Source organism: Nicotiana sylvestris, chromosome 9 (genome assembly GCF_000393655.2).
Source record: "Nicotiana sylvestris chromosome 9, ASM39365v2, whole genome shotgun sequence".
Taxonomy (NCBI): domain Eukaryota; kingdom Viridiplantae; phylum Streptophyta; class Magnoliopsida; order Solanales; family Solanaceae; genus Nicotiana; species Nicotiana sylvestris.
Window position 1 is genome coordinate 16,616,948 of NC_091065.1, and position 25,918 is coordinate 16,642,865.

Below are 25,918 nucleotides of genomic sequence, written 5' to 3' on the forward strand. Positions count from 1 at the left end.
TAGAATAGTATTTGAGGCTATATTAACATATCTGGAGGTATCCAAAACTTGTATAGAAGTTTCCTCTAACCCCCAGTTAAGCTTTTGGAACATAGGTACATTAGATTGGTTTACACTAATCTACATTATGCTAAGGAGGCTAAGGTTTATGTCCTCCTCCTTGTAATTATAATTTTTGCTACATAGAGGTTGGAGTCGTGCATAACTCCTCCATTATAATGATGGACCTTTGATTTTAAAAAAAAATTATATCCATCTCCATCATTTGCACTTTTTTCCTTCTTAATTTTAATTGACATATTAAATGGAAGTTTAATTGCATTTAGGTTTGTCATAACAGTCATTTATGTAACTTGCTGCAAGTTTTTTTCGTCAAAAGAAAGATGATAAAATTAACTAGTAACAATACAAACAAAGTTAAGTACCATTGAGTCAACTTAAATTTCCTGGTTTGGCTAAATAAGTACAAGTGCTATTTGAAAATAAAAGACAGAATAGCGTGATAGATACTTGTACTTGTATCGTTTTGACATCCTGATCCCTCTATTTTGCGAAGTTTTATCTAAGCACTTGTATGTATCCAAGCAGAGTATTTTAAACACCTCATTGTAAAGACTATGATATGTGTTTCTCACTTGCTTGATGGGAATGATACATCATATCTACATTACTTTCCATGTCATTTTTTATTTTTGTCAATTAAGAATTCCATTTGAAAAAATAAAATTAAACCCTCCTGTTTCATGTTCTTGCACCCATTTTTGGGTCCTTTAAACAATGCTTCAATCAGCCCACTAGAGACAATGGCTTATCTGCACATTTTTTCCAAATCTAAATGGACTGAATTTACAAGATATTAATTGATACTTACACAAATATTCGCAATCATTCCACCGTTCTCCGGCAACTTTCACCAGTCTTACCCATTCTTAGAACACTAGTGACCATTGGTGGTGGTGGGACCTGTTTGCAACTAATTTTCAACATATGAAAAATAAACTGCAACCACAAAATAAGAGAAAAATATTTTTATTAATCAATTGTGAGTACAATTCTGTTTTTCCATTGATTCTTCTCTCCTGATTATCTCAGTGATTCGAGGGCTGAAGCCGCGTATTTCTCGAATGTAGGATGATGCAAACCTCTTGGGGATATATTTGATCTCCAACTTCTTGAACTATTTGATTGTCAAGAAGTATCCGGCTATATTTGGGGATATATTAAATCTCCAGCTTCTTGAACTATTTGATTGTCAAGAAGTATCTGGCCAAATTTTGATCTCCTTGTGAATATCTCAAGAGTTTATGGGATTTTGAGACACCTCTTCAAGGGAATATGTATTCCTTTATATAGGTGTGAGTTATGGTTTAGGGTAGAGTAACCTCCAAGAAACCCTAATAGACTCCTAGGATTTCAAGAGTCCTGTAGCATCTTTAATTTAGGATTTGGCTTGATCCTTTAAAATTTCAGTGTCTACAAATGCCCCCTACTTCAAGGTTTGTCAGGGTGTAGGCTTGCCGAAAATTTAAGACGATACTTGAAGTACTCTACCATCGTAACAAATGATTTTGAAACTTGAAGTTTTCGATTTACAAGAGAAAGAGATAAAGGGAAGAACTGGTCCCACTGGGCGTGCCAATTTGTTTGCAATAAATTATTTGTGATACAAAAATAAATTGCAACCACAAAATAAGAGAAAAATATTTTTACTAATCAATTGTGAGTACAATTCTGTTTGTCCATTGATTCTTCTCTCCTAATTATTTCCGTGATTCGAGGGTTGAAGCCGCGTATTTTTCGAATGTAGGATGATGCAAACCTCTTTGGGATATATTTGATCTCCAGTTTCTTGAACTAATTGATTGTCAAGAAGTATCCGGCTATATTTGGGGATATATTTGATCTCCAGCTTCTTGAACTATTTGATTGTCAAGAAGTATCTGGTCATATTTTGATCTCTTTGTGAATATCCCAAGAGTTTATGGGATTTTGAGACACCTCTTCAAGGGAATATGTATTACTTTATGTAGGTGTGAGTTAGGGTTTAGGGTAGAGTAACCTCCAAGAAACCCTACTAGACTCCTAAGATTTCAAGAGTCCTGTAGCATCTTTAATTTAGGATTTGGCTTGATCCCTTAAAATTTCGGTGTCTACATACATTATGCAACTATTTGAGTATTAAATAATGAGTAGAGTAAAATAATATCTTAATAAATTCATTTGAATGGCAAATATGAGATACTACACATTTGTATCAGAAATTTGGTAAAAGAAAAATTATGTGCATTAACAAGGTATCAAAGCTCTAATATCAGGAACCTCTTGATAATTTAGGGAAGGAATAATTTGTCGACCAACATAAAGTTGAGTAAGGGATAGTGGGGTAACAGAGGAAAATCTAAGATACATTTAGAACAAAAGTGATATTTTTGTTCAGAACGTGAAAGGATTTAAGGAGTAAATAAAATGTAGGAGAGCACTTGCAGTGGATTTTTTGAAGTTGTGCAAACAGTTAGCTAATTGAAAGAAATGGAGGTGAGGAGAGAAAACAAAGGGAAATCACAACAGATGAGGCAAAACGCTAGTTTTGGAGAAGAAAACAAGATTAGGCCTTTTTGTGTGCGAATTGGAGGCTATTAGGTCGGGGCTGAATGGGTAGAGTAAAAGAGAAGATGGTTAGGCCGTGTAAAATCATGGCAGGTGTCCTTAAAAATGGGTCTGCGATGCAGGGGCATAAATATTAAAATGTATAATGGCAGGGGTAGATAGTGAAGAATAATATAACTGAGGTGACCTATAATTAATTTCTGATAGTACAGGGACACATCTAACCCTTTTTTCATATTTATTTTAATATATTTTATTTTTGGAGTGTTGGTGGAAGAAAATTTTTGATTTAGAAGCTTTAACCACCGAAAAAAATGATGGAATCATAAAAAGGGGAAAATGGAAGAAGATGGTTGGAGACGAATTGATAAGAAGGGATGCACAAAGGAGAAAATCTTATGGAAGAGAAAGGGGAAGGGAGGGATCTGACGAAGAAAAGAGAAAGGGAGGGGGAGAACTAGGAGGGTAAGAGAGGGGAGTTGTGTTATATTTTTTCTTTTCTCTTTCATTATTTTTTGGTTGTCTTCTTTTTTTATTTTTATTGAAGTAAAATCATTAATTCAATGAATTCATGTACCATATGTGCGTATAAATCACGCGCTTTGTCCACCTCAACCATATAAACACCACATAAGCTCAGTCAATGGTCAGACGCGTTTAAAATACTATATTTCAACAAGTACGAGTGCTTAAATGAAACTTTGCAATATAAAGGGACCGGGATGTCAAAACGGTACAAGTACAAGTGTACCAGCCTTTTTTGCCAAATAAAAATAAGAGGAGAAATATACTAGAGGCAGATTGATTTACCATAACGCCCGCTTGTGGCTTCCTTCAGAAAAAAATTAACATAGGTAGATTGAGATCTTGCTGCAGGGAAAATTGCACGAGCTCAGGTAAGAGCTGAGGTACAAAACCTGCAAACGTTTTACAATCCAAGGACGCTAAACCTAAAACAAGGAAAAACTGCGATTGATATTGCTGTACAAAATCATGCATCTCCTACAACTCTGATTAGCTATGAAGATAATTACACTGAGAACCCTTTACACATTGACCGTTCGTATTATATGGACAGGGCTTATTCCTTTTGAAGAATCCTCCAGAGGAACTGCCATGCCCTCTACTGCCAAAAGACGACTGCCTATTCCAACGTCCAACATTGTAACCTGAGTTACCACCACGAGAACCCTCGTCCTTCTGACCTGAGAAGTTACTCCCATGACGTCGGTGTTCATTATTTCTCGCGCCCTGACTTCCAGTAGATGGACGCCAACCTTGATTTGCATTTGCATCTCCTGGTGGCTGTGATGGTCCTTGGACAAGAGTTCCAGGATTTCCCATTCCAGTAACCCACCCATTACTAGGCGTAGGCCCAGGAACAGTTGATCCCATATTCACTGTTGGAGCAACCCAACCTTGATTTGCATTACCAAGTGACAATCCTTGGACCATAGGATTACCCAATGGTGCAACCCATCCTTGGTTCAAATTCCCAAGAACTGGCATGATAGGCACAACCATACCAGGATTTGCATTTCCCGCAGGCACTGCTTGAACAGAGGCTCCCCAGTTCATATTCATGGCTGCCGGTACCTGTCCAATCCAGGTCATGTTTGCATTTCCTGGCATCATGCCCCAGCCAGGATTTGGATTTTCAGGTCTGAATGTTGATGCAGAACTGATACTCTCTGGCTGCGCCACCCCCCAGGGTGCAGTAGGCACAGATGGAGGTTGCTCATTGGGTTGACCACCTTGAGTTTGAGCTCCCCAATAATGAGGTTGAGGCACAACTGAGGCACCTGCGCTTGAGAAACTTACAGCAGAATTTTGAACAGAAGATGTAACCCAATTACCATATCCCTGGGGATGCCCAGGTGCAGCAACAGAACCCTTTGTTTCTCCATACAATGAAGCAGCAGCAAAAGTATGAGCACCCACATTAGGGTTCTGAATATTAAGAGACTGAATGGACTGTACAGTAGTATTTTGTGAGCCAGGTTGGCTATTCATAACTGCTGCATGTTGTTCATTACTAGCAATAGACTGACTATGTTGCATTAGATTTGTTGGGCCTGCTGGGATACCCTCTCCAGAGTTGGGCACAGGACCAAAACCAGTATCAGAACTCACATTAGTTTCTGATTCCCTTACTTCAATAGAAGAAGAAATTCCACCTCTAGTGGAAACAGAAAGACCAGGAGAATTCTCAGAACCAAGGCTGTGATACAAATGAGGTCTCTCTCCATCTCGATTTTGCACGACAGCTCTTGAATGTATACTGTCAACTGTTGGCGAAGCTTTTTCAAACTTTCCTTCTAATGCATTAGTCAAAAGAATAGATTCGTCTTCCTTTTCTGTAATTCTCCATATTTTCAGATCAGCAGGGAAATATCCTTTATTGCTCCATTTACGCAACTGAACCATAGAAAATGGCCCCTGTGCTTTTCCAGAAGGATCCTTGTAATGCCACATCTTTTCTGTTTCATTGATCTTGACAGCAGTTTCTGCAGCCTTAACTGGGAGTGTAGCTGGAGAAGGTACAGATGCAATACCGGAAGATCTCGACACAACATCGCTATTCCATCCAATTGTTTCAGAATTGGTAGCAGAAACGAGCTTCTCCGGATTCTGAGATTCTGTCTCCCAGTCTTTCCCTTGACTCCATGCATTCTCGTTTACAATCTCACCAATATGTGCAGCATCTTGGCTTTTGCTAAAAATGTTTTTACTGGACAAACTTCTGTCTAATTCCCAATTTTTAGACTGAAGTTTCCCTGCACTCCCCCAACAATCTTTTGGAGAAAATTTGCTTCCAGGGGAAACTGGCCCGTTTCCTCTCCTGCTGAAACTGGAATCTCGTGACCTTTTATAAACATCTGCAGCAGCAGCAAAAATTTAAACCAATACTCCATAATATGAAATAGATAGACAAGAAGAAAGGGAAGTCATAAACCTTGTCTACTCTCATTTTCCCCATCATCATCCTCAGACTCATAGCTCGGATCCATTTTCGGATCTGCATGTATTTCTGGAACTTCATCAAGTCTACGACGACGTTCATCGGGAGTCTTTAAAAGCTGCAGTTTCTCCACACATTCTCTAAGCGTAATCATTAGTTAAGGCCTATAGCACCAGCTGGAACTTAAGAAGATATCAACTATTCAGCTGAACTTGCATGAATAACATCCCCATCATAATCATAAGTACATGCAAATGCTGATTTCAAAAAAGACAAGAAGTTGGGAGGGTAGGTGAGCTTCTAGGGGTTTCATCTTCTGTTGTCTAGGATGGTCCCTCCATACTTTATCTGGGAAGAAAAAAACAATGTGCAAAGTCTAAAACTCTAGGTCAGACAGAGCAGAGATAAATGGAATGAGTAGCAGTAAACACCCATCCCATGCAAATAATAATTCAAAAAGAAAAAAGAATGCCCTGAATTAATGCAAGATTTTCGGAACCACGTGATTCAGTGTCTGAATCATATAATGCAGACACTCTCATGACAAGACAAAGGAAATATGGTCAACTGGTCACAGTAATGCACTTTGGACCTAACAATCCTGCCCTGCAAGAAAGGGAATACAAAACGAAGAAGTCGTACAGGAAGCATCCATATTTGTTAAATTATGTCAAATTGAAGAGCATAATTATCTATTCGTTTGATAAATACGAGAACATAATAGACTTTACATAAGTGATCACTTAAAGAAAGAGTGAGAAAATATTACTAATATTAATGATAAAGGATATTCCTTTTTACGCCCTTTCTCGCTAGCTCGATCACGAAGATGACTAAGCCGCAGGATCTCCGATTCCAGCCACTGCAATTCAGCACAGATAATCAGGCATGATATATTAGAATAATTTTGAAAACCATATCAGATAATGACGGCTCTGAAAATAAGAGACAGGACAGAGAATTGAGAGAAAATGTGATATAAATGTCTTACACTTATATAAGCCCATTACTCTAGTACATCTTATCAATCAATATATAGCTGCCGAACAATCTAAATTTAGCTAACAGATGCAATCTATGGAATAGAACTGCTAACTAGAATGATTACGTTCACAGATAGAGGAGAGGGAATAGCTATCCTAAAAAAGAGTCTTCATCTCCCCATGCAATTTAACTAGACTTGTACATACCCAGAAAAAAAGAAGAAGAGAAACACCTCTCATACCCAGATGATCAACAAGAGAAATTCTAAGAAGACTGGTCACTCTGGTGTTGCTAAATTTCCTAATCATTGTTACAGCCTAGAGAACTTAACTCCAAATGTTTAAATGGCACCATTGAACATCAGGAGAGTGTAATAACAACAGCTATATATTGGCCGATGAGGCTTAACAAGAAGAAACCTCTCCAAAACCTCATGATGTTAATGTTTCAAACACTAAATTTCAAAGAAGTTACTATAAATTCCCTTTTTAACTCATAATATCGTTTTTTACAAAGTCCTTGTTTCACTACGTAAGCCTCTCCAACACTCAATCAGCAAAGTGCTGACTGCCAACACTATTAGGTCCTTTGGCATAATTACAGTTACACGAACCTCTGTTTCATGTAAATTTATCAGGCACTGGAAGTCAAAAACAAAGAGCATACTTGAGGACTAGTGCAAAACTTTCCTTCAAGGTGACTCACAAAGATTATATATGCATTTGCAGAGGGAGGGAGGGGCTAGAGGGAGATGGCAAGCGCACGAGAGAAAGAGAGAGAAAGCCATCGTCCAAGATTTGATAAAAGCTATAGAAAAAAAAAAGCGAGAAGTGAAAATGTCCACTGTCATGTGCCAAAGGGGACTGCTTATAACTCTGCAATAACTTACCTTCAACCCATTTTGTTACAATAACCCATTTATGATACTGGTACCACCTTATATCTAAAAATAAATGCATACTGGTAAAAGTAATAAAAAGAAAGCACTTCAGCTTACATCATCAACTCTAGAAGCCTGTATTTCCACGGCTTTGTCAAGAACATCACGCTGTAATTGTGACGATCTATCAGCAACACGAGAATTAAGGACAAAGTTATAGTAACCATATATTGTCACAATCAATTCCGGTCTTACCACCGTTAGTCTATTGATCAGTCCACACCTTATACTTTGGCGTAAACGCTTGCATTCTTCCTGACAATTGAAAGTAGATGCATGTGAACAGCTAGATCAGAAGACATCAATTTAGCTTTTTCATCAAGCGAGATAAGTGAAAATATTAATGATGCTTCAGATGAGCAATATTGATGATGCAATGGCACTTGTTGTAGGATAAAATTCCATCAGGTATCATGAGCATGCCAAATATGGACTATATAAACCCTTGGATCTGATACTCATACTCAAAAGCCAACCAACACCTAAATGCAGTTGGCAAAGCTTGCAGGCTGCAACAAAATCCCAAAAGTGTTTTATTCCCTCCTTTTCTTGTCTTTTCCCTTACCGCAAGAATTGTTTCAGTAAATTCTACTTAAATTAAGTAGCTCATGAATAGCAATTCAATCACCTCAGTAAAATCTTGATTTGAGACAGTATCAATTGATACAGCCTCTGTCTTGTTCAGATTTAGGATATCCAACACAATATCAGTTGTCCTCTTGCCAAGTTTGTAGGGTTCAGCAGCTTTGCTTGTACCTGCAACAAGAAGACTCTTGTTTGTGATAGAAAGAGATGAAAGAGGCTCAAGTACAATTTCGGACACATAGTGACAACAGAGAAATCAAAAATGTCCAAACTAGCAATATTAGAAGAACTATAATAATTACCAACGACTTGCACCAGCCTATAGAGGTCTTGCTTCTGTGCACTACAAGAAATTCGTATTCTTACAAACGTCCCAAAAACCTTTTCATGAAAATTGTCAATCTCTTCAAGTAGGTCCTCTATCAACTTCCGACGTAAGTAAATTAAGCTAATGTTGTGCACATTAATAGCTGCACAGTCTTCAAGATTTGATTGAGGTCCCCTTCTTTCGCCTTTCTTATGTTTACGTTTCCCATCTTTGACTCCACTAGTAAGAGTGTCAGCATTTCCATCAGTTTCAAAGTGATCGACTTCCGTATCAACTATACTGCCTTGAACATCATCTATCTGAGAATCCTCTTTCATAAGAAAATGAGACTCGAGCAGTTTTAACATCTCAAAATGCCCAATCCGTGGTTTTCCAAATAGTCTTTCAAGTCTTGAATCACATATAATTTGGCTTTTCCGACGAGGATCACGAAGTTTTTTTGTTTTGATGTAATCAAGCAACAGAGCTTGCACATCAAATTGAGAAATAACAGAAGCGTCACCATTTTTCATGTGCTTAACAAATTCAAGCAGCTCTTTTGATGCCCATTCAGTGGTGCCAGCTGTAGAGAAGCCTTCACTTCCACTAACAGCAGCTGCACTGGTTGAATCCTCTTCGTTTCTGAGTGACTGTGCTCGTCTTTTTAAGCTTCTTCTTTTAGCTTTACTGGCTTCCAAGGTTTCAAATGAATCATCTGAACCTGAAGCTCCATCATCATTGTTGTCATACTGAGGATCAGCCAACTCATGTTTATTAGCAGATTCATCAGACCCCTTCCAAGGACTTTTCGCATTGGCAATTTCTTCTGAAGATAAAGATAGCCTCATTTTTAAATCAACAAAGTAATCCTTGAACAGATACTCCCAGCAACTCTTGTCATCAAAATCTACTGGTGCCTGGGCTAGCAAAGAGCAAAATTTTTAACATAGCATGGAAAGTAAAGAAATAGTAAAAATAAATTGTACAAAAGGATTTCATCTGTTGAGTAGAGTTTGCATTTTACTTTTAACTATTTAGAGCAGCTCAATCTAGATGGTTCTAATAGAATATATTATAACCAAACATCCCAGGAAGAGAGCTAGGTACAGGAGTACATACATCCTTGTCTCCCAGCCCATTGCTTTCTATTAGCTTGACAGTTCTCATGCAGGTCTTACAAAAGCCTTTGTTTCCCCTAACACACAGGATAACAGCATTTTTTATACACCGCTTGCATAACGAAAATGGACATGTATAGCACATGTAGTAAGCCTTTTTCTCACAATTGCTACATTGATGCCAACCTGAACCGAAAATAAACAATGAGCAAGATAAAGCAATAGAAAAGCAAGTAAATCCAGCATTATCAAAAGCTACAGTAAATCAAAAATATAAAAGCAGTAAAAATCCACAAAAATACAAATGGGGAACTATTGAAATTAGGAAGTATTGATATTAAGATGGTTTCCCATGATAAAAGCTTTTCAGTTCTGGGTTCTGGCAGCGTGTTTAATCCCTACATCCAAAAGCTTGAGAGTTGAGACTTCAATAAAGTCAAGAAAAATGAAAAACCATGAAGCAGAAGGAAGAAGAAAGTAATGCATCTAGAGAGGCATTTAATATTCCCAAAACTTATCATCTTTCTTATCAAGAACTCAAAAAAAAACCATTGATTGACTACTGTAAGCAAAAATAAAATGCTCCCAATAACAGTACTACATCGATACCTCTAGTTTAGTTAAATTTTAGAGAACTCTAGCTCAGCTTAATATTATTGAAATAACCTCCCTAAAAGAGATAGGATATTAAGTAGCACCCAAGGTTCCCTAACAAATTAGGTTTATCCATACACTTTATATCAGTTAAGATGTCCCGCATTGGTTGAAGGAATAGGTGGTTGTTTCCTTCTATGGACCTACGCAATCCTCACCTCATGAGCTAGCTTTTGAGGTTGAGTTAGGTCCAAGGTCGATTTTCTTCAAATTGTATCATTTATCAGAGTTAGACTCATCCTATTCTTGGTTTACCCAATGTTCGGTGCTCATGTTATATCGCCCTCGCTCCAATCCAGTCCTGGCTGTTCGGAGGGTTGTTAGAATGTCCCACATTGGTTTTGACTAATGGGTTATTGTCTCTTTATATGCTTATGAGCAACCATCATCTCTTTAGCTAACTTTTGAGGTTGAGTTAGGATATTAAGTAGCACCCAAAGTGCCCTAACAAATTAGGTTTATCCATACACTTTATATCAGTTAAGATGTCCGCATTGGTTGAAGGAATAGGTGGTTGTTTCCTTCTATGGACCTACGCAATCCTCACCTCATGAGCTAGCTTTTGAGGTTGAGTTAGGTCCAAGGTCGATTTTCTTCAAATTGTATCGCTTATCAGAGTTAGACTCATTCCTATTCTTGGTTTACCCAATGTTCGGTGCTCATGTTATATCGTCCTCGCTCCAATCCAATCCTGGCTGTTCGGAGGGTTGTTAGAATGTCCCACATTGGTTTTGACTAATGGGTTATTGTCTCTTTATATGCTTATGGGCAACCATCATCTCTTTAGCTAACTTTTGAGGTTGAGTTAGGATATTAAGTAGCACCTAAGGTGCCCTAACAAATTAGGTTTATCCATACACTTTATATCAGTTAAGATGTCCCACATTGGTTGAAGGAATAGGTGGTTGTTTCCTTCTATGGACCTACGCAATCCTCACCTCATGAGCTAGCAGACTCATTCCTATTCTTGGTTTACCCAATGTTCGGTGCTCATGTTATATCGTCCTCGCTCCAATCCAGTCCTGGCTGTTCGGAGGGTTGTTAGAATGTCCCACATTGGTTTTGACTAATGGGTTATTGTCTCTTTATATGCTTATGGGCAACCATCATCTCTTTAGCTAACTTTTGAGGTTGAGTTAGACCCAAGGTCCATTTTCTTAACAATATCATATAAAAAATCTGAAAAACCAGTTCTCAAATGACTATACCCACCTACTTTTGTTTCTTTCCCAGCCAGTTCCTCTCCTCCCACCTGGCCTTCTTTCTTCTCTCTACTGTTGGCATCTATAAAATCCATCCATTGACGTGGACCATAAACCCTTGTGATTCAGTCAACAGATTAATCAGTTCAAGTGGTCCACTTCTCCCTCTATGGCACTAGCACAAAGATCCTGCACTCTTCAACGTGTGCCCTTTAAACTGATTATAGCTAGATTGTATCATATTTACTGCTATCCTTTTGGTACTCAAGTCTTTGTGCTCGGTATATTAAACTGCATTTGCTATCCTTTTTTCTTTCCTTATTTTTTGAATAAGTAATGAAGATATTTTATTCCCAAAATGTGACAAGCTAGTGCTAACTGCTATACAAGTACAAAATCACCGAATTACAGAAACCTACATGTTACCTAGTACAGACCTAAGTTGCTCGGACACGGGTGCAGGTGTCCGATATGGGTGCGGATCTAGAGGTCGGATCTTTCGACATGTAAATTCTAAGATTCGATGATACGGATCCTAGTATGGATACGAGTGCGGGGATCCTGCTAAAAATAATTCAAATAATATAAAAATATATCTAAATTATGAGAAATTTTGTGGAATATTTATGTATAGCTTGTAAAGTGTGGACTTCTTTTTTATTTTCAAGTTGTAGATAAGTAAATGATTGATTTCCTAGATAAAATATGCTATTTTCTTCAAATTTATCCTAGTTTTGGTTCTGATTTCGGGAATCAAATTGTATCTCGTCTCGAATTTTTTCGTCCGTCCCGGTCAAAGTACACAAAATTGTTTGACCAGATCCGGTACGGATCCCATACTCACACCCATACTAGTGTCGTGTCGACACGGGTACGGCACCTAAACTGCCATGTCGGAGAAACTTAGGTACAGACAAGTATAGCACTTTTCCTACAAAGAAAACAAAATACATTCCACACACTAAACTGGTACTTCACCCCTTTCCTGCATAACCCATGCTGGAGGATGTGTGTATATGTCTTTCTCTCAAATCCTTGTAAGCAAAATCCTCCCCTTACCCTCATCTTCCTCCTAATTATCCTGTGTGAATCCTTTTTTTTCCGTCCACCTTGTTTACCTGCCTCCCTTCTTTTGTTTGCATTCTGTTCATGCTTCTCTCATTGTCTTCATCCTTACCAAGTTTTTCCATGCTTCTTGCCAGTTTCCACCCTCTCCTTTTTTCAATTTCGTCCAGAAAATCCCTCATACACAACTTATCACAATATGTGCCATAGTACAAGAACCTTTGCACAGTGGTAAGTGGTAACCATCAATATAAGCATAATGTGGCTTCCCACTAATGCCAATGGTGCAGCCCTTCAATCCTTATGACATTACCTGCTTCATTAATGATCTGTCAGTTCCTACTTCTAGGCGGGAATAGTGTTTGTCAAAGCAAAAGCGTAGAAGAGTGTCAAGTGTCAGCTAAGGCTTTAAGCTCAAAACGGAACTAGAGAGGAATAGATGGAAAAAAGAACATATATATACACACACACACACATACACACAGAGACAAATATACATATATGTGTGCGTGTGTATGTGTGTGTTGTGTGTTTGTGTGTGTACACAAACTATAAGCATAAACAACAGTTTGTATGGATCAAAAAATTAACCAGATTGCAATTAAGTGAATATGAAGTAAAATTCAAGTCAATCAATTTCGACCATTGTAAATCTTGGATAAAAAATTAAACAGATTGCAGTGAAGTGAAATATGAAGAAAAAATCATGTTAATCAAGTTCAAGTTCAACCCTTTAAAAACTAAATTCATACGCAGGCATAAGATTTTTTCCACGATGGTGATGTCCGGACTAGCTCATTAAATACCTACAACCTATGTTGCTCGGACTCTCCGGAAATGTTACTGGGTGCGTGTCGGATCCTCCAAAAATAGTGTATTTTTGGAAGATCCGACACGGGTGCGGCATCATTTTGGAGAGTCCGCGCAACATAGCCTACTACCTCCCAGTTCCCACTAGCACAGGTGTTGGGTAACTCGAACCAAAGTTTAGGCAGATGGGAAGAAATTACTTAGTATTTTTTGCGTCAGCTGGGATTTGAACCGAAGACCTCATGGTTCTCCTCCCACTTTATTGACCACTAGACCACACCCTTGGGCGCAATACGCAAACATACAGCTTTTCATTCATATTAGCGAGTAGTTTTCATATAATAGAATTTTAATTTCAAAATCCTACAATCCTATCCAGTGATGTTCCTAAATTATAGTTATACCGTTTCACCAACTATATTCATTGCACAGTGTTATCTTCTTCGAGAAAGAGCCATGTGAGTCGAGGCAAATGGATTGAAACATATTTAGTTCTTGCTTCCTATTTCAAACGGGTTGAAGATCAACACAAGGGAATTGTGTCCCTCTCCACTTCCCTTTCTCTATCACTTTCTATCAGAATAACATAATTACCCTTACCCTTACCCTCCCCCCCCCCTTTTTGTTTGGGGGGGATGGGTTGATAATAGAGAAATCTCCTAGGGCAATTAGCACACCTTTTCTACTTTACCTTCTCTTATTTTTCGTACTAAATTTTCAAGTAATTAATTGTAAAGAAGATATTGAAGCAAAATAGTATTAAACGATACTTTGGTTAAACTTATCCAAAAAAACATGAGTTTGGTTTACAACAGACATCAACATATTGTATCACTTTCTATCAATACAATATGACTACCCTTACTCTCCCCCCTCTTCACCTTTACTTTGCTTTTTTTTCTTTGGGATAATTGAGAAATCCCCTCCCACACACACACACACACACACACACACACAAAAAAAAAAAAAACCACACACACCCTTTCTACTGTACCTTCTCTAATTATTGGTACTAAATCTTCAATTTGTCATTTGTAAAGAAGAAATTGATGCAAACTGCTATTAAATGATGACTTTGATTTACTAGAGTATTGACATATTGTTCTAGCTCGGCAGAAACGAAATCCTTTTCCTCAGGATCCCACAAATATGTACTGTAGTAGTTATTTCAGATGATGAATTTCACTACTCTACAGCTTTAAGTCTAAGGAGAGGCTTGAAGGAATTCAAAAAGTGGAAGACATCAAAGCTGTATTCAAACTTCAAAAAGTCTGAAAGAAAACGAACCAACATGAGTAAATCGGCAATACATAAATTTTATCCACTAAATGAAGTCTTATGAGGAAAAAGACTACATATATGCACTTACCACAATTCCATCGACCTTTGGCAAGGAAAAACGCTTCGTCCCTATTAACGCAACAGGGATGATATGCTTTAGGACAGCCCCTAGAAATTAAAGACCACATAAAAAAGCAACACATGAGAAAATCCACAAAACAGAGAATGCAGAGCAAAATTATTAATCCCTTTGGTCCAACTTATATGACAGTATTTCCAAAATGTTATGGCATGTTTAAGATCACAAATTTCAAAGGTCTTCCTTTCTTTCTTAATCCATGCCGAGTAAAACTATGTCACATAAATTGAAACGCAGAAAGTAGTACTTAAAATGGATAAAATTCCATATGTAATCAAACTCACCTATGGTCACATAGCACCAAATCCCCGCCGTCAAAGCAAACGAAGCAAACGTCCTCTTCTGTGATCTTCCTACTTGAAGCTCTAGCTGCAGCCTTTGAATTTCCAGGACTCTTAGAATCCCTTCTCTTCCTCTTTCCTCCCAAGGATTTCCCTGACTCGACCGTATCAGTTTCAGTCTCCACTTCAGTATCCACATTAGTAGTCTCTTCCTCAACACCTATTGCTTCATCTTCCTCATCTACAAGGGCACCCTGTGAATCATCTAACGTCGAAACAGGTTCCACTTCTTCATGCTTTGTTGCATCCATTTCCACAGCTTTAGCTTCAATTGTTGATACATCTGTCTCTACAACCATCTCATCATTCTCCTCAACTTTATTCAAAATCAATTTCTCAGCATCATTATCAATATTAGAAGTCTCCCCGTCAACATCCGTCCCTTCAAAGCTACATTGTGCTTCTTCTCGCTTCTTTACATCCACTGTCCCATCTTGTGCTACCTCTATTGTAGCTTCAACAGTTGAAAAAACTCCCTGTCTCACTGCTTCACCATTCTCTTCATTTCTGGTTGCAACTCTTGCCACAGCATCAGGGCCAACGCTCTGAGAATTGTCTACTTCGTGCTTCAACTCAGTATCAGCATCAATTTCGGTCTCCGCCTCAGCACACATTGCTTCGTGAAGAACCTGTGAATCATCTAAAACAGAAGCAGCTTCTGTTTCTTCGCGCTTCTTCGCCTCCATAGTCCCATCTTTTGCCACCTCAGCAATTGAAACATCTCCCACTGTCACTGCTCCACCATTTTCTTGACTTCCAGTCGTACAACTACGCTCACAACTGCCTACTTCGCGATTCATCACGTCCATCAACTCGTCTTTCTTTAACTCTATTTTCGCTTCATCAACTGAAACATTTTCCTCTGCCACGGCTCCATCATTACCCTCAGTTTTACTCAAAACTACAGACTCTGCCCCGGCGGTAACATTTTCTTCTTCCGCCTCCACCTTCGATTCCACAAACGACATAACCACCTCCGTCACCACCGAACCTAACACAACAGCTTGTTCATCATTTTCGTCTGTAACCGCATTGTTAACGGCATTGAATTCCGTAACGGAATCGCATTTTTTCAATGATTTCTTATCAAATAGGGGTTGTTCGTTAACGTTATCCTCCAGCAAGGGTTTATTTACGTTCTTTTTATCGTCCTCCGCCATGGAAACTGAACTTTTATAAAACCCTAACCCTAGGTTTTAGCGCGCGTGAAACAGAAAATGCTGATGCGACATAAGAGGAAAATGGTAATCGTATACTCCAGAGTGATTCCATTGTATTTTATTGGAACGTGAAAGTTTATATAAGAACCGGCTTTCTGCACGGAGGGAATTTAATTGTGCCTAAATAATTTTTTATCGTACCACATCAGCTGCATACTAAGAAAATGGGCCCGGAACCAAAATGTGGTTCTCTTGGACTCAAAGTACATAAATAGATGGTAAAAAAAAGTTACATTTTTATGTATAATGCCACAATACCTAGCGTTATACATTAAGGGTAATCGCACCGTTAATGTATAATGTCAGATATTGTGGCGCTATACTGCAAAAGCTGACACGGCGCAGGTATAGCGCCACAATAACTGGCGCTATGCATAAATTTTTATATATAGCACCTGGTATTTTGGCGCTATACTCCTTTTCCCTGGCCCCACCAATAATTCTTGGCTTCAATGATTCAAAAGCGTATAGTGCCAACTTTTTGGGCGCTATATATATATATAAAAAAAATTCCCGGCTAGTCATTCCATATATGAAGAGGTTAGGATTGTATAGAAATCCATTCAAAAAAAATTTAACTCTTGTTGAAACGTTTATTGTTGTTAAATTCTCCAGCATTTTTTCATTATGTTTGAATAGCGTAGAATAAGAGTTTCATTATACTGGGGGGTGAGGTTGTGATGGAGAATAACTCCGTAGGCTACAGTTTACATGCTCAGTGTCATGTTAAATTGCCACTTACAATAGAGTACGATAAATAGATATCGTTGTTATGCAAAAAAATGAGTGTGAGGAAACGTTCAGTGATACTTAAAGTAACCGGAAGATATCTGTATTCCGTCACTCCGCAAGAGGTTGCTTTTTACTTAGAGTTTAACATCGACGATGATGAAACTTTGAGTGATTTTCTAAGAACTTCGGACGAATGCCGGGAATTTCTTATAATCACAATGTTGGAGATGTACGTGAAGGTCGAAAACGTTCCAAAAAACGAGGTTGTGCGTAGTAGAGATAACTCCCAGTCATCGGGTGGTTATTTTGGAGTAGTTTTTGCTGGACAGGTTATGGATGAAAGAGTTTTCCTTAATTTAAACTTATCACCGCCGGCGAATGAGCAGCGAGAAAATAATTTATACCCTGCTTTCCATAATTCACAAGACGAGTGGTAAACTTCAATTTTCATTTGTGTTAATTATGTATATTTTTGGCGTATTGAATTTGTATTAACGCTCATATATTTAATAGGGGGTACCGGTCGGATATGAATTTTACAAGTGCCCCATCCGGTAGTCATCACGTAATTGAAAACGTCCATCATGGAATTTTATCACATTACGACTTGTAAGTGAAGTGATATAGCCATATGGAAAGCATTTATTAATTCAGTAGCTTATATTTTTGTTGGTTGTGCAGTGAAAACGAGCAAGTTAAACCACCCGTACTCACTCAATTGACCGAAAACGACGTATTACATCGGGATCTAGCAGATGCACAGAGTGAGGAACAGAACCGTGATTACGATAACAATGCTGATGAATCCGAAGACGAGACACCCTTTCCTTGTGAGGATGGTGATGAGTAGGATGAGGAGGAAGGACCTGATTTGGAGAGAGAGACCCCTAGACGAAGAGTATACAAGTTCGAAGTGTCGTTTCATTCAAGGGGGATTCCTTACATTGATAACTTGCCAACCGTGCTGGATGTGAAAGCTCTCACAAGGGATTTTGATGAAATTCAGATAGCAATGTGGGATGAGTCTAGACCAACGATGCTTGCAAAGAGGATATTTTTTCCTGATAAAGTGCGCTTAAGTAGGGCTTATAAAATGCAAAACGTAAAAGAGTGTTGTGAGATGCAGGTATGAGAGTCAAGTCCGATGGTATACAAGGTTGTTTGTCGCAGGTGGTTTTGGCCATGTAATTGGATATTGTGTGCGACCAAGAAGAAGACATGTATGAGAAAGTGGGTAAATACATTCCCACCCACACATGCGAAATGGACACATTCAACGGGAATCACTTCAACTTGGATATTGACTTGATTTCTCTTGTACTTATTCCGCACCTTGAAGCGTCCATAAGGTATAAAATCAAAGAGTGTATTACATCAGTCCACCAGGAATATGGCCACCATTACGAAAAGAAAGGCATTTCTCGGGCGCAAACGAGCGTTTGAAATTGTCTACGGTAATTGGGATAAGTCATTTGCATCTCTGCCAAAATACATAGCCGCACTGCAACACTTTAACCCCAGGACAGTTGTTGAATGGAAGCTTGAGCAGAGTCCGGGAACACCAGAATACATATTCAATTACGTATTCTGGGTGTTTAAGCCAACAATTGATGGTTTTTCGCATTGCCGGGCCGTAATATCCATAGACGGAACTCATGTCTATGGCAAGTACAATATCAAGCTATTGATAGTCATGGCAGTGGATGCTAATGGACAGATATTTCCTCTAGCTTTTGCTGTTTGTGCCAATGAAAGCACAGAGACGTGGACGCTATTTTTGAACCACCTGAAAGAGCACGTTGTCAAACAGCGTTCAGGTATTTGTCTAATATCTGATCGGCACGATGGTATATTAAGTTCTGTGGAGAACTTGTCTGCATGGCAAGAACCTTATGCATATCACCGTTATTGTGTGAGGCACTTAAAGGACAATTTCTAGAAGGCACATCCCAACAAGGATCTACATGATTTGATGTGGATGGCAGCAACAGACCACCAACAACATAAATTCCAGAGGCATATGGATTCTATCAGGCAAGAAGACGAGGCAGCCTATCGTTGGTTAATGCGACATGATCCTGAAAAGTGGACGTTGCATGCGGATGGTGGCAGACGATGGGGAATTCTTACTACAAACTTGTCAGAGTCCTTCAACAGGTTATTGAAGTCGGCAAGAGGATTGCTTGTCACAGCCATGGTGCGGATGTCGTTCAAGTATATGGCGGAGAGGTTTGTTGAACGGTCTGCAGCTGCAACGGAATTGATGGAGAGGGGTGTTGAATTTATGCCAGTGCCTATGAAGAGATTTGAGAAATACAGACGACGAGCACATTGATATTCATTTTTGCAGTATGATAACGAAAGAGGCTTTTTTGAAGTTCACACCGCTATCCATAATAATCGGGGTAATAATGTATATATTGTAAATGAATCTGCAAGGTTATGCTCCTGTGGGAAATGGTCCATCTACTACATACCTTGCTCATATTCCATCAAGTGTTTTCAACGTGTTGGTTATGCGGAGACCAACTATGTTGATCAACAATATAGTGTTTCCAAGTACCTAAACACATATAGAGGTCAGTTGCAGCCAGTGGGTGCTGAGCATTATTGGCCTTCGGAACCATTTAAAATGGTGTGTAACAAGTCCTATTTGCGTAAAAGACAGGTGCAAAAGAGAACGCGTATACGGAACCAAATGGAATTGTGAAGCACAAAAGGAACGTAAAAAAATATAAACTGGAACTTGCGGAGGTGAAGGCAAAACTGAAAGAGGTAGAAGAAGAAAAAGAACAACTGGAAGAACGATTTAAGTGATGGGAGCGGAGATTAAATGGCAACTGGGGCTAAACATTGGCATGTATGTGTTTAGTGTATTTTTCATATTTCATGTATTTTTATTATGTTGGCCTGCTATGTTTGTGTTTGTGCTTGTGCTTGTGTTGTAGTAATGTTTTCCTTGTTTGTTGTACTAAATTTTATTTAAATTGAAGTGGAAGTTAAGTTTAAGTGCTTGTGTTAAGTTTAAGTGCTTGTGTTGTACTAAATTTTATTTTAATTGAAGTGGAAGTTAAGTTAAGTGCTTGTGTTGTTATATGAAACTATCAAACGAATGGAGAACTAAATAAAGTAATGGGCATATTCGATTAAATATTATTTTAATGTATACAAAAATATTATTTAAAACAAATAAAAAAAGGCCGAATTAATGTGTCCCGCATCCGGTGTGTCTCAATGCAGCCGCTGGTCTGAGGCGCATCCCCTCCTGCCCGGGTACGCTATCAGGATCATCATCATCAAATCGTTTCCTTATCGCCGGATGCGGCGCAGGATGACATGTATCGGTGGGGCTGTCAGATTCAGCAGAAGGCTACATAATAATATGAAACTTAGTATAGAAAAATAGATAACAATTCACAGCAATTTATATTGTCTTACCATAATCGTGTCTGGATCCTGAATGTAGTCATTTGTCGCAGCATCGCATGAAGCCTTAAAAAGGAAATTAATAAAGTTAAAAAAAAATAAGTTACAGTTAAAACAAATTCAAATTCAATACTAATAAACTCATACCAGCGCATGTGATGAGGAGCCATAACTCAATCGGCGCCCACTAGTAAAATCTCGGGTCGGTTGATCCTCATCAGTGGTATACGGGCCTGGGAAGTAAAAAATCTACCCCAATGCGCTCCTTGAATATCCGAGTCTGTGATCAATAATTGACCCGATGGGGTCACCTGCGAAGGCACTGGAGGAGGATAAATTCCAAGGCTGTAAGACGGCATGTCGGTCTCATGCATGCCACCTGCCATATCAGCAACAACATCATCAACAGGAGCCTCAACGTCCCCTTTCTGGGGACCACCTCCTCTCCGCCCACGACCACGTCGTCCGGTACCACCAGCTCGTCGGGCACCGCCAGCTCGTCAGGCACCACCAGCTCGTGGGATACCATGACCTCGCGGTACGTGGTTGGGTCCATATAATCAACCTCGTATGCCAAACGTTGATTCGATCGGGCTCGCTGCAGTGTCTGGGCAGCCACATCCATGAATCGACGACTATACTCCTGCATGACCACAGGATCATAGACATAACCCTGCATCTGCTTCCCCATACGATAGACGGTATGCAATCCAATCGCCTGCACAAAGTAAAAAATATAAACTACGTATTTGGCACTAAATTACAGGTATATAATTAATATTAACAGAAAACATACCAGGGCCTCGTGTCTCCCGACGTATGGGACGTACCGACCGTGTGCCTAATGAACTGGGTTCCCGATAAAAAGTCGGGAAATAGTGCGGTACCATGCCATATAGCGTTCAATAGGAAAGTGTTGTGGAGGTGAGGTCAAGTCCCCTCGCCTGTCCCAAATACCCAACTGGTCGTTAAGCCATGCCATAAATGTGTTGTCCGCCCTGGACCGATCATCCCTCTCATAATGTAAAGCATGCCATGCAGGCGGATCAGGTATAGGTTGTGGCAGGCCAAACTGACGAAATACCCGCTCGGAGGCATGATGGTCGACAACATCGAGGCATGTGAGCGAGACAGAAGCCCTCCAAATATATCAACCGAACATGCAGTACGTTGGCAGGGTACCTATCACCTCATTGTTGTACGACATCCAGATGAACTATCAAATAAGAACACAAACTGTTAGAATGCGCAACACTAAGTTAATCAACAACAAGTAAGTTTAGTTAGATATTCACCTGTGCGTCCTCCAGCAAATCCAACACATCCCTGCAGAAGGGGAGATTATGATGGGCATCATACTCTCGTGCAAGTCTACGACACATAACCTACCTATGTGCTAGAGGGAGATTCGGAATTTCTACATTAGCCGGTAGTTGTGGTAGAGGTGGCCGAAACTGCAGAAATCGCTCCCAGACCCAAACCTAACATACAAGGTTGACGTAAAGTATAAGATTAACTATAACTTGGTAGAATTGTATAAAGTCGACACATCTGCCTCTACAAAAATGAGATGACAGCATCACCCCACCTGTAGCTGGCTATATCTTCAAACCGGGTAATATGATGCAGAAAATAGAGGCTCACTAGGTTCCCCGAAGTGTTCGAGAACAAGACCCTCCCAAATAGAAGGAGCAACAGAAGCCTCGTATATTGCTGTACATCCACCTCCGTTGACTCGTCGGTGATAGTATGGTGAATCTGCACCAGGTGGTCTCTAATGGGGACCAACTGCATACGACTGGCCCCAGACGCTACTTCCTCCTCCTTCAGCATGAAACCCGTGAGCATGTGCAACATATCCCAATATGCCTGGCGCGAATAATAACTCATCGTCGCAGGCAGTAAAACTGGCAAGCCATCAGCGGACAGGCCGTATAAAATCTCAGCGTCTTGGAGTGTGATGGTGGCCTCGCCGATGGGCAGATGGAAAGTGTGCGTCTCTGGTCACCACCGCTCAATCAAGGCCGTGATCAAAACATAGTCGAGCTGTATGCGACCAATCCTAATAATCCTGTATAATCTCATCTCCTCCAGGTAATGGACCACGCGGGGATGTAGAACGCGGGGATGACTCAAAAACTTCCACAATAGATCCACTCTCCTAGCCCGAAAAGTCTGCATAAGCAACTATCCGTCTCATACATACTCGGATCTATGTTGAGGCTATAAGGCTAATAGATCCGACGTCCGAGGACCGGGATGTATAGTAGCGTCCATATTGTCAACTGTAAATTCATATTTTTAATAACTTAATTGTATAAATTATATATATACCTAGGGGTTTCGGGCTCGATATTTTGAGGCCCAATGGCACCAAACTATCATTAATAATTATATGTTTTTTTTATAATTTAAATTCATATTTTTAATAACTTAATTGTATAAATTATATATATACCTATAGGTTCCGGGATCGATATTTTGAGGCCCAATGACACCAAACTATCATTAATAATTATGTGTCTTTTATAGTTTAAGTTCATATTTTTAATAACTTAATTATACAAATTACTAATTATGTGTGTTGATACAATTATTAACTTAATTGTACAAAGTTTGCATTTTCAACAACCAGTATAAGATACTTAAACAAAAGGAATTCTAAGCTAAAATACTACACATTACTACGCTATAAGGCTCTAAATTTTACTACGCTAAAAGGGTCTACGTTTTACTGCGCTAAAAAGGTCTAGATTTTACTACGCTAAAAAAATAATCTAATCTAAACTAAACATAAACAACAAATAAATTTAATTGCAAATAAAATACAAAACGATATGAAAACACATATATATAAATCAGGATATTAACAGACAAATTTATTTTACAAATTTATATTTTTTTAGAAAACACTAATATTAAATTCGGATAAATTTAACATGCTAGTTTCCGAAAAAAAAACACAAACCGAAATAGAACACATACAAATCAAATAATATGCATTATTATAAATGTTTCAACTTAAAATAAATCGAAATACCTCGATTTAGAATTTTCGGAAAGCAAAAAAGATTGAAATTTTGACTCCGGAAGTGTGAATCAACAATAACACGAAGCTCTACTCGAATGTGGGACCTACGTTCTTCAAGTTTTATGTACCGGGGGGACCCAGAATTTTTTTTTTTAAATGGAGGGCAGCAACGGGTATTGGGGGGGGGGACCAAGAAGAGAAGATGGGTTAAATAATGGAGGAAGAAACAATGAAGAAGACAGATGGAATTTTAAAAAAGGGGTATAGCGCTAGTTATTGTGGCGCTATACCTGCGCCGTGTCAGCTTTTGCAGTATAGCGCCACAATATCTGGCGCTATACATTAACGGTGTGGTTACCGTTAATGTATAGCACCAGTTATTGTGGCACTATACATAAAAATGTAACTTTTTTTTACCACCTATTTGTGTACTTTGAGTTCAAAAGAACCACATTTTGATTCCGGACTCAAGAAAATGATGTGGTGATTTAGTTAGGTTTGGACATTGATTTGGTTAAAACATGAAATAAAATTGTATTGAAAAATAGTTGTGGAGAATTGAAGTTACATTTAGACATGCATTAAAATTGATAAATTATGAGTGGAAGAAAAAAAAAATCATCCAAAAACTGTACTAACTAGTTTTTGGAAACCTGATTTTTTTTTTTCAAAAGCTGATCAAATTCTATGAATAATAACGTTTTCAAATAAGTAGTCAAAATCTATGTTTAAGAATTTCAAAAATAGCCAGATTTACAACTGATCGTTCAAAAATAGCCCAATTTTAAAAATAATCGAAATTTAGCCACTTTTTATGTAAAGATCAATTTGAACAAAAACACTGTTCAAAACCCGGAAAATAAGCCAGTATATTATGCTGGAGTTGCAGCATAAGTATACTTGAACTCCAGCATATTATACTAGAGTTCCTGGATAAGTATGCTAGAACTGGAACATAATATGATGGAGTTCCAGCATAAGTACACTAGTACTCCATTATAATATATTGGAGTTCCAGCAAGTATACCGGTCCAACATAATATACTGGAGTTTAAATAACGGTCTTAAAATAACTGTTTGTACACTTCGCCCAATTTCTAATGTGCTTGGATTGGGATGATGTGGGCCAAGGGGCCTGCTCGTTCAAGTGATTTTTGTTTCATGCAAAAGAGGAAGGGAAAATTATGCAACCCAATAAACATATACATATTCTATTTAACATTTATAGTTCTTCTTTCAGAAAATTATCAATTATAGCAATATTTAAATTTTATAGCAAAGCCACCTCTAATATTAAAATAAAAGATTAAGAGCCTGTTTGGCTTAGCTGATTTAGAATAGCTGATAAGCATTAAGTGCTGAAAAGCACTTTTAAGTGCTGAAGCTGATTTAAAAATAAGCAGTTACGTGTTTGGATAAAAGTGCTAAAATTAATAATAAGCAGCTAAAGAATTGGGTTACGAAGAGTTTTGTTTTAAAAAGAAGTATTTTAGGGATAGAATAGTAAATATTTTGGTCAAACCTAACGTGCTTATAAGCTGAAATTTGATAAGTTGGGGGACACCAACTTATGGCTTTTGGCTTATTTTTGGCTTATAAGTACTTAACTTATAAGCACTTTTAATTTTACCAAACACGTAGATAAGCCAAAAAGTGTTTATAAGTCTGTTTGATCAGCTTATAAGCTTAGCCAAACATCCTCTAATTGTTTTGAACTGAAATAAGAGTACAAACAAGCTTTCGCAATTCAGTTGGTTAGATTACCCACTTAGTAAGCGGAGGTATAGAGTTGGATTATAAACCAGAGCACTCTATTTTTTTGTATTTTTATATTTCGCCTTTGTTGCGCGAATAAATACCGTCAATACAGGTCAGACTGTATGCGTTACACGTCTGAATATAAGTGATACAAGCTAATAACAATTGAACTGTAGTTACGAATGACAATTAGAGTAGTCTGACTACTTCTTTTGAATTTTAAACAGCAGATTAGGTGGTCACTTCAGATACCAAAATACTGGTCTAATTTTGAATGAAAAAAAAAAATCTTTAACTTCTAGATACAAGGCCACAAAGTGGATATTTGCGCAAATCAACCCAGATTATTGACTTTGAGCTGATCAATCCTATATATATTGAATATCTCATAGAAAATCAAATTTTTTCTTTTATTTCTCATAAGTTATGTTGTTTATTTTACTTAGATATTAAAAAAGGACTTGGAATTTTGGCAAAAATATTTCAATACATCCACATCTCTCTTTTTTCAAGAAGATATTTGTGTTACAGATTTTAGCAACAAATAATTAAGGTTACAAAGGGGCAATTTAAAAGACTCTAGAAGATTTATCATTTGAAATCATTTTCATCACAAAGTGGTAAAGGAGGTAAGTGACGTTACAAAACAAACTAAAGGAAAAGCCTTTGAAATTTTTCCTATTGTCCTTTTTTTTCTAGCATATCACTCCTATAATTCTCAGCAAGTGGCATGGTGATGATAGGCTATAATTACGT

At 38.3% G+C, this 25,918-nt stretch overlaps 1 protein-coding gene across 1 annotated transcript; it reads right to left on the reverse strand.

Moving 5' to 3' along the window:
* Positions 1–3,444: 3,444 nt before the first annotated feature.
* LOC104213122 (zinc finger CCCH domain-containing protein 19-like) lies at positions 3,445–16,275 on the reverse strand. The gene is made up of 10 exons (XM_009762557.2): positions 14,939–16,275; positions 14,604–14,683; positions 9,505–9,689; positions 8,381–9,302; positions 8,122–8,249; positions 7,689–7,748; positions 7,551–7,601; positions 6,361–6,431; positions 5,564–5,715; positions 3,445–5,486 (listed from the first exon to the last, which is right to left on the reverse strand). Exons 1-10 carry the CDS (start codon positions 16,153–16,155, stop codon positions 3,622–3,624), a joined length of 4,731 nt encoding a protein of 1,576 aa, XP_009760859.1. The 5' UTR covers positions 16,156–16,275; the 3' UTR covers positions 3,445–3,621.
* Positions 16,276–25,918: the final 9,643 nt, after the last annotated feature.

What these genes read in the sequence shown, in the direction of transcription:
- LOC104213122 (XM_009762557.2), bottom strand. Translation starts at nt 16,155, where the DNA reads ATGGCGGAGGACGATAAAAAGAACGTAAATAAACCCTTGCTGGAGGAT. An exon ending in ATGGGCTGGGAGACAAGGAT is followed by an intron (nt 9,303 to 9,504) that starts GTATGTACTCCT and finishes TTGCTAGCCCAG; the next exon opens with GCACCAGTAGATTTTGATGA. An exon ending in CAAATCAAGATTTTACTGAG is followed by an intron (nt 7,749 to 8,121) that starts GTGATTGAATTG and finishes TTCAATTGTCAG; the next exon opens with GAAGAATGCAAGCGTTTACG.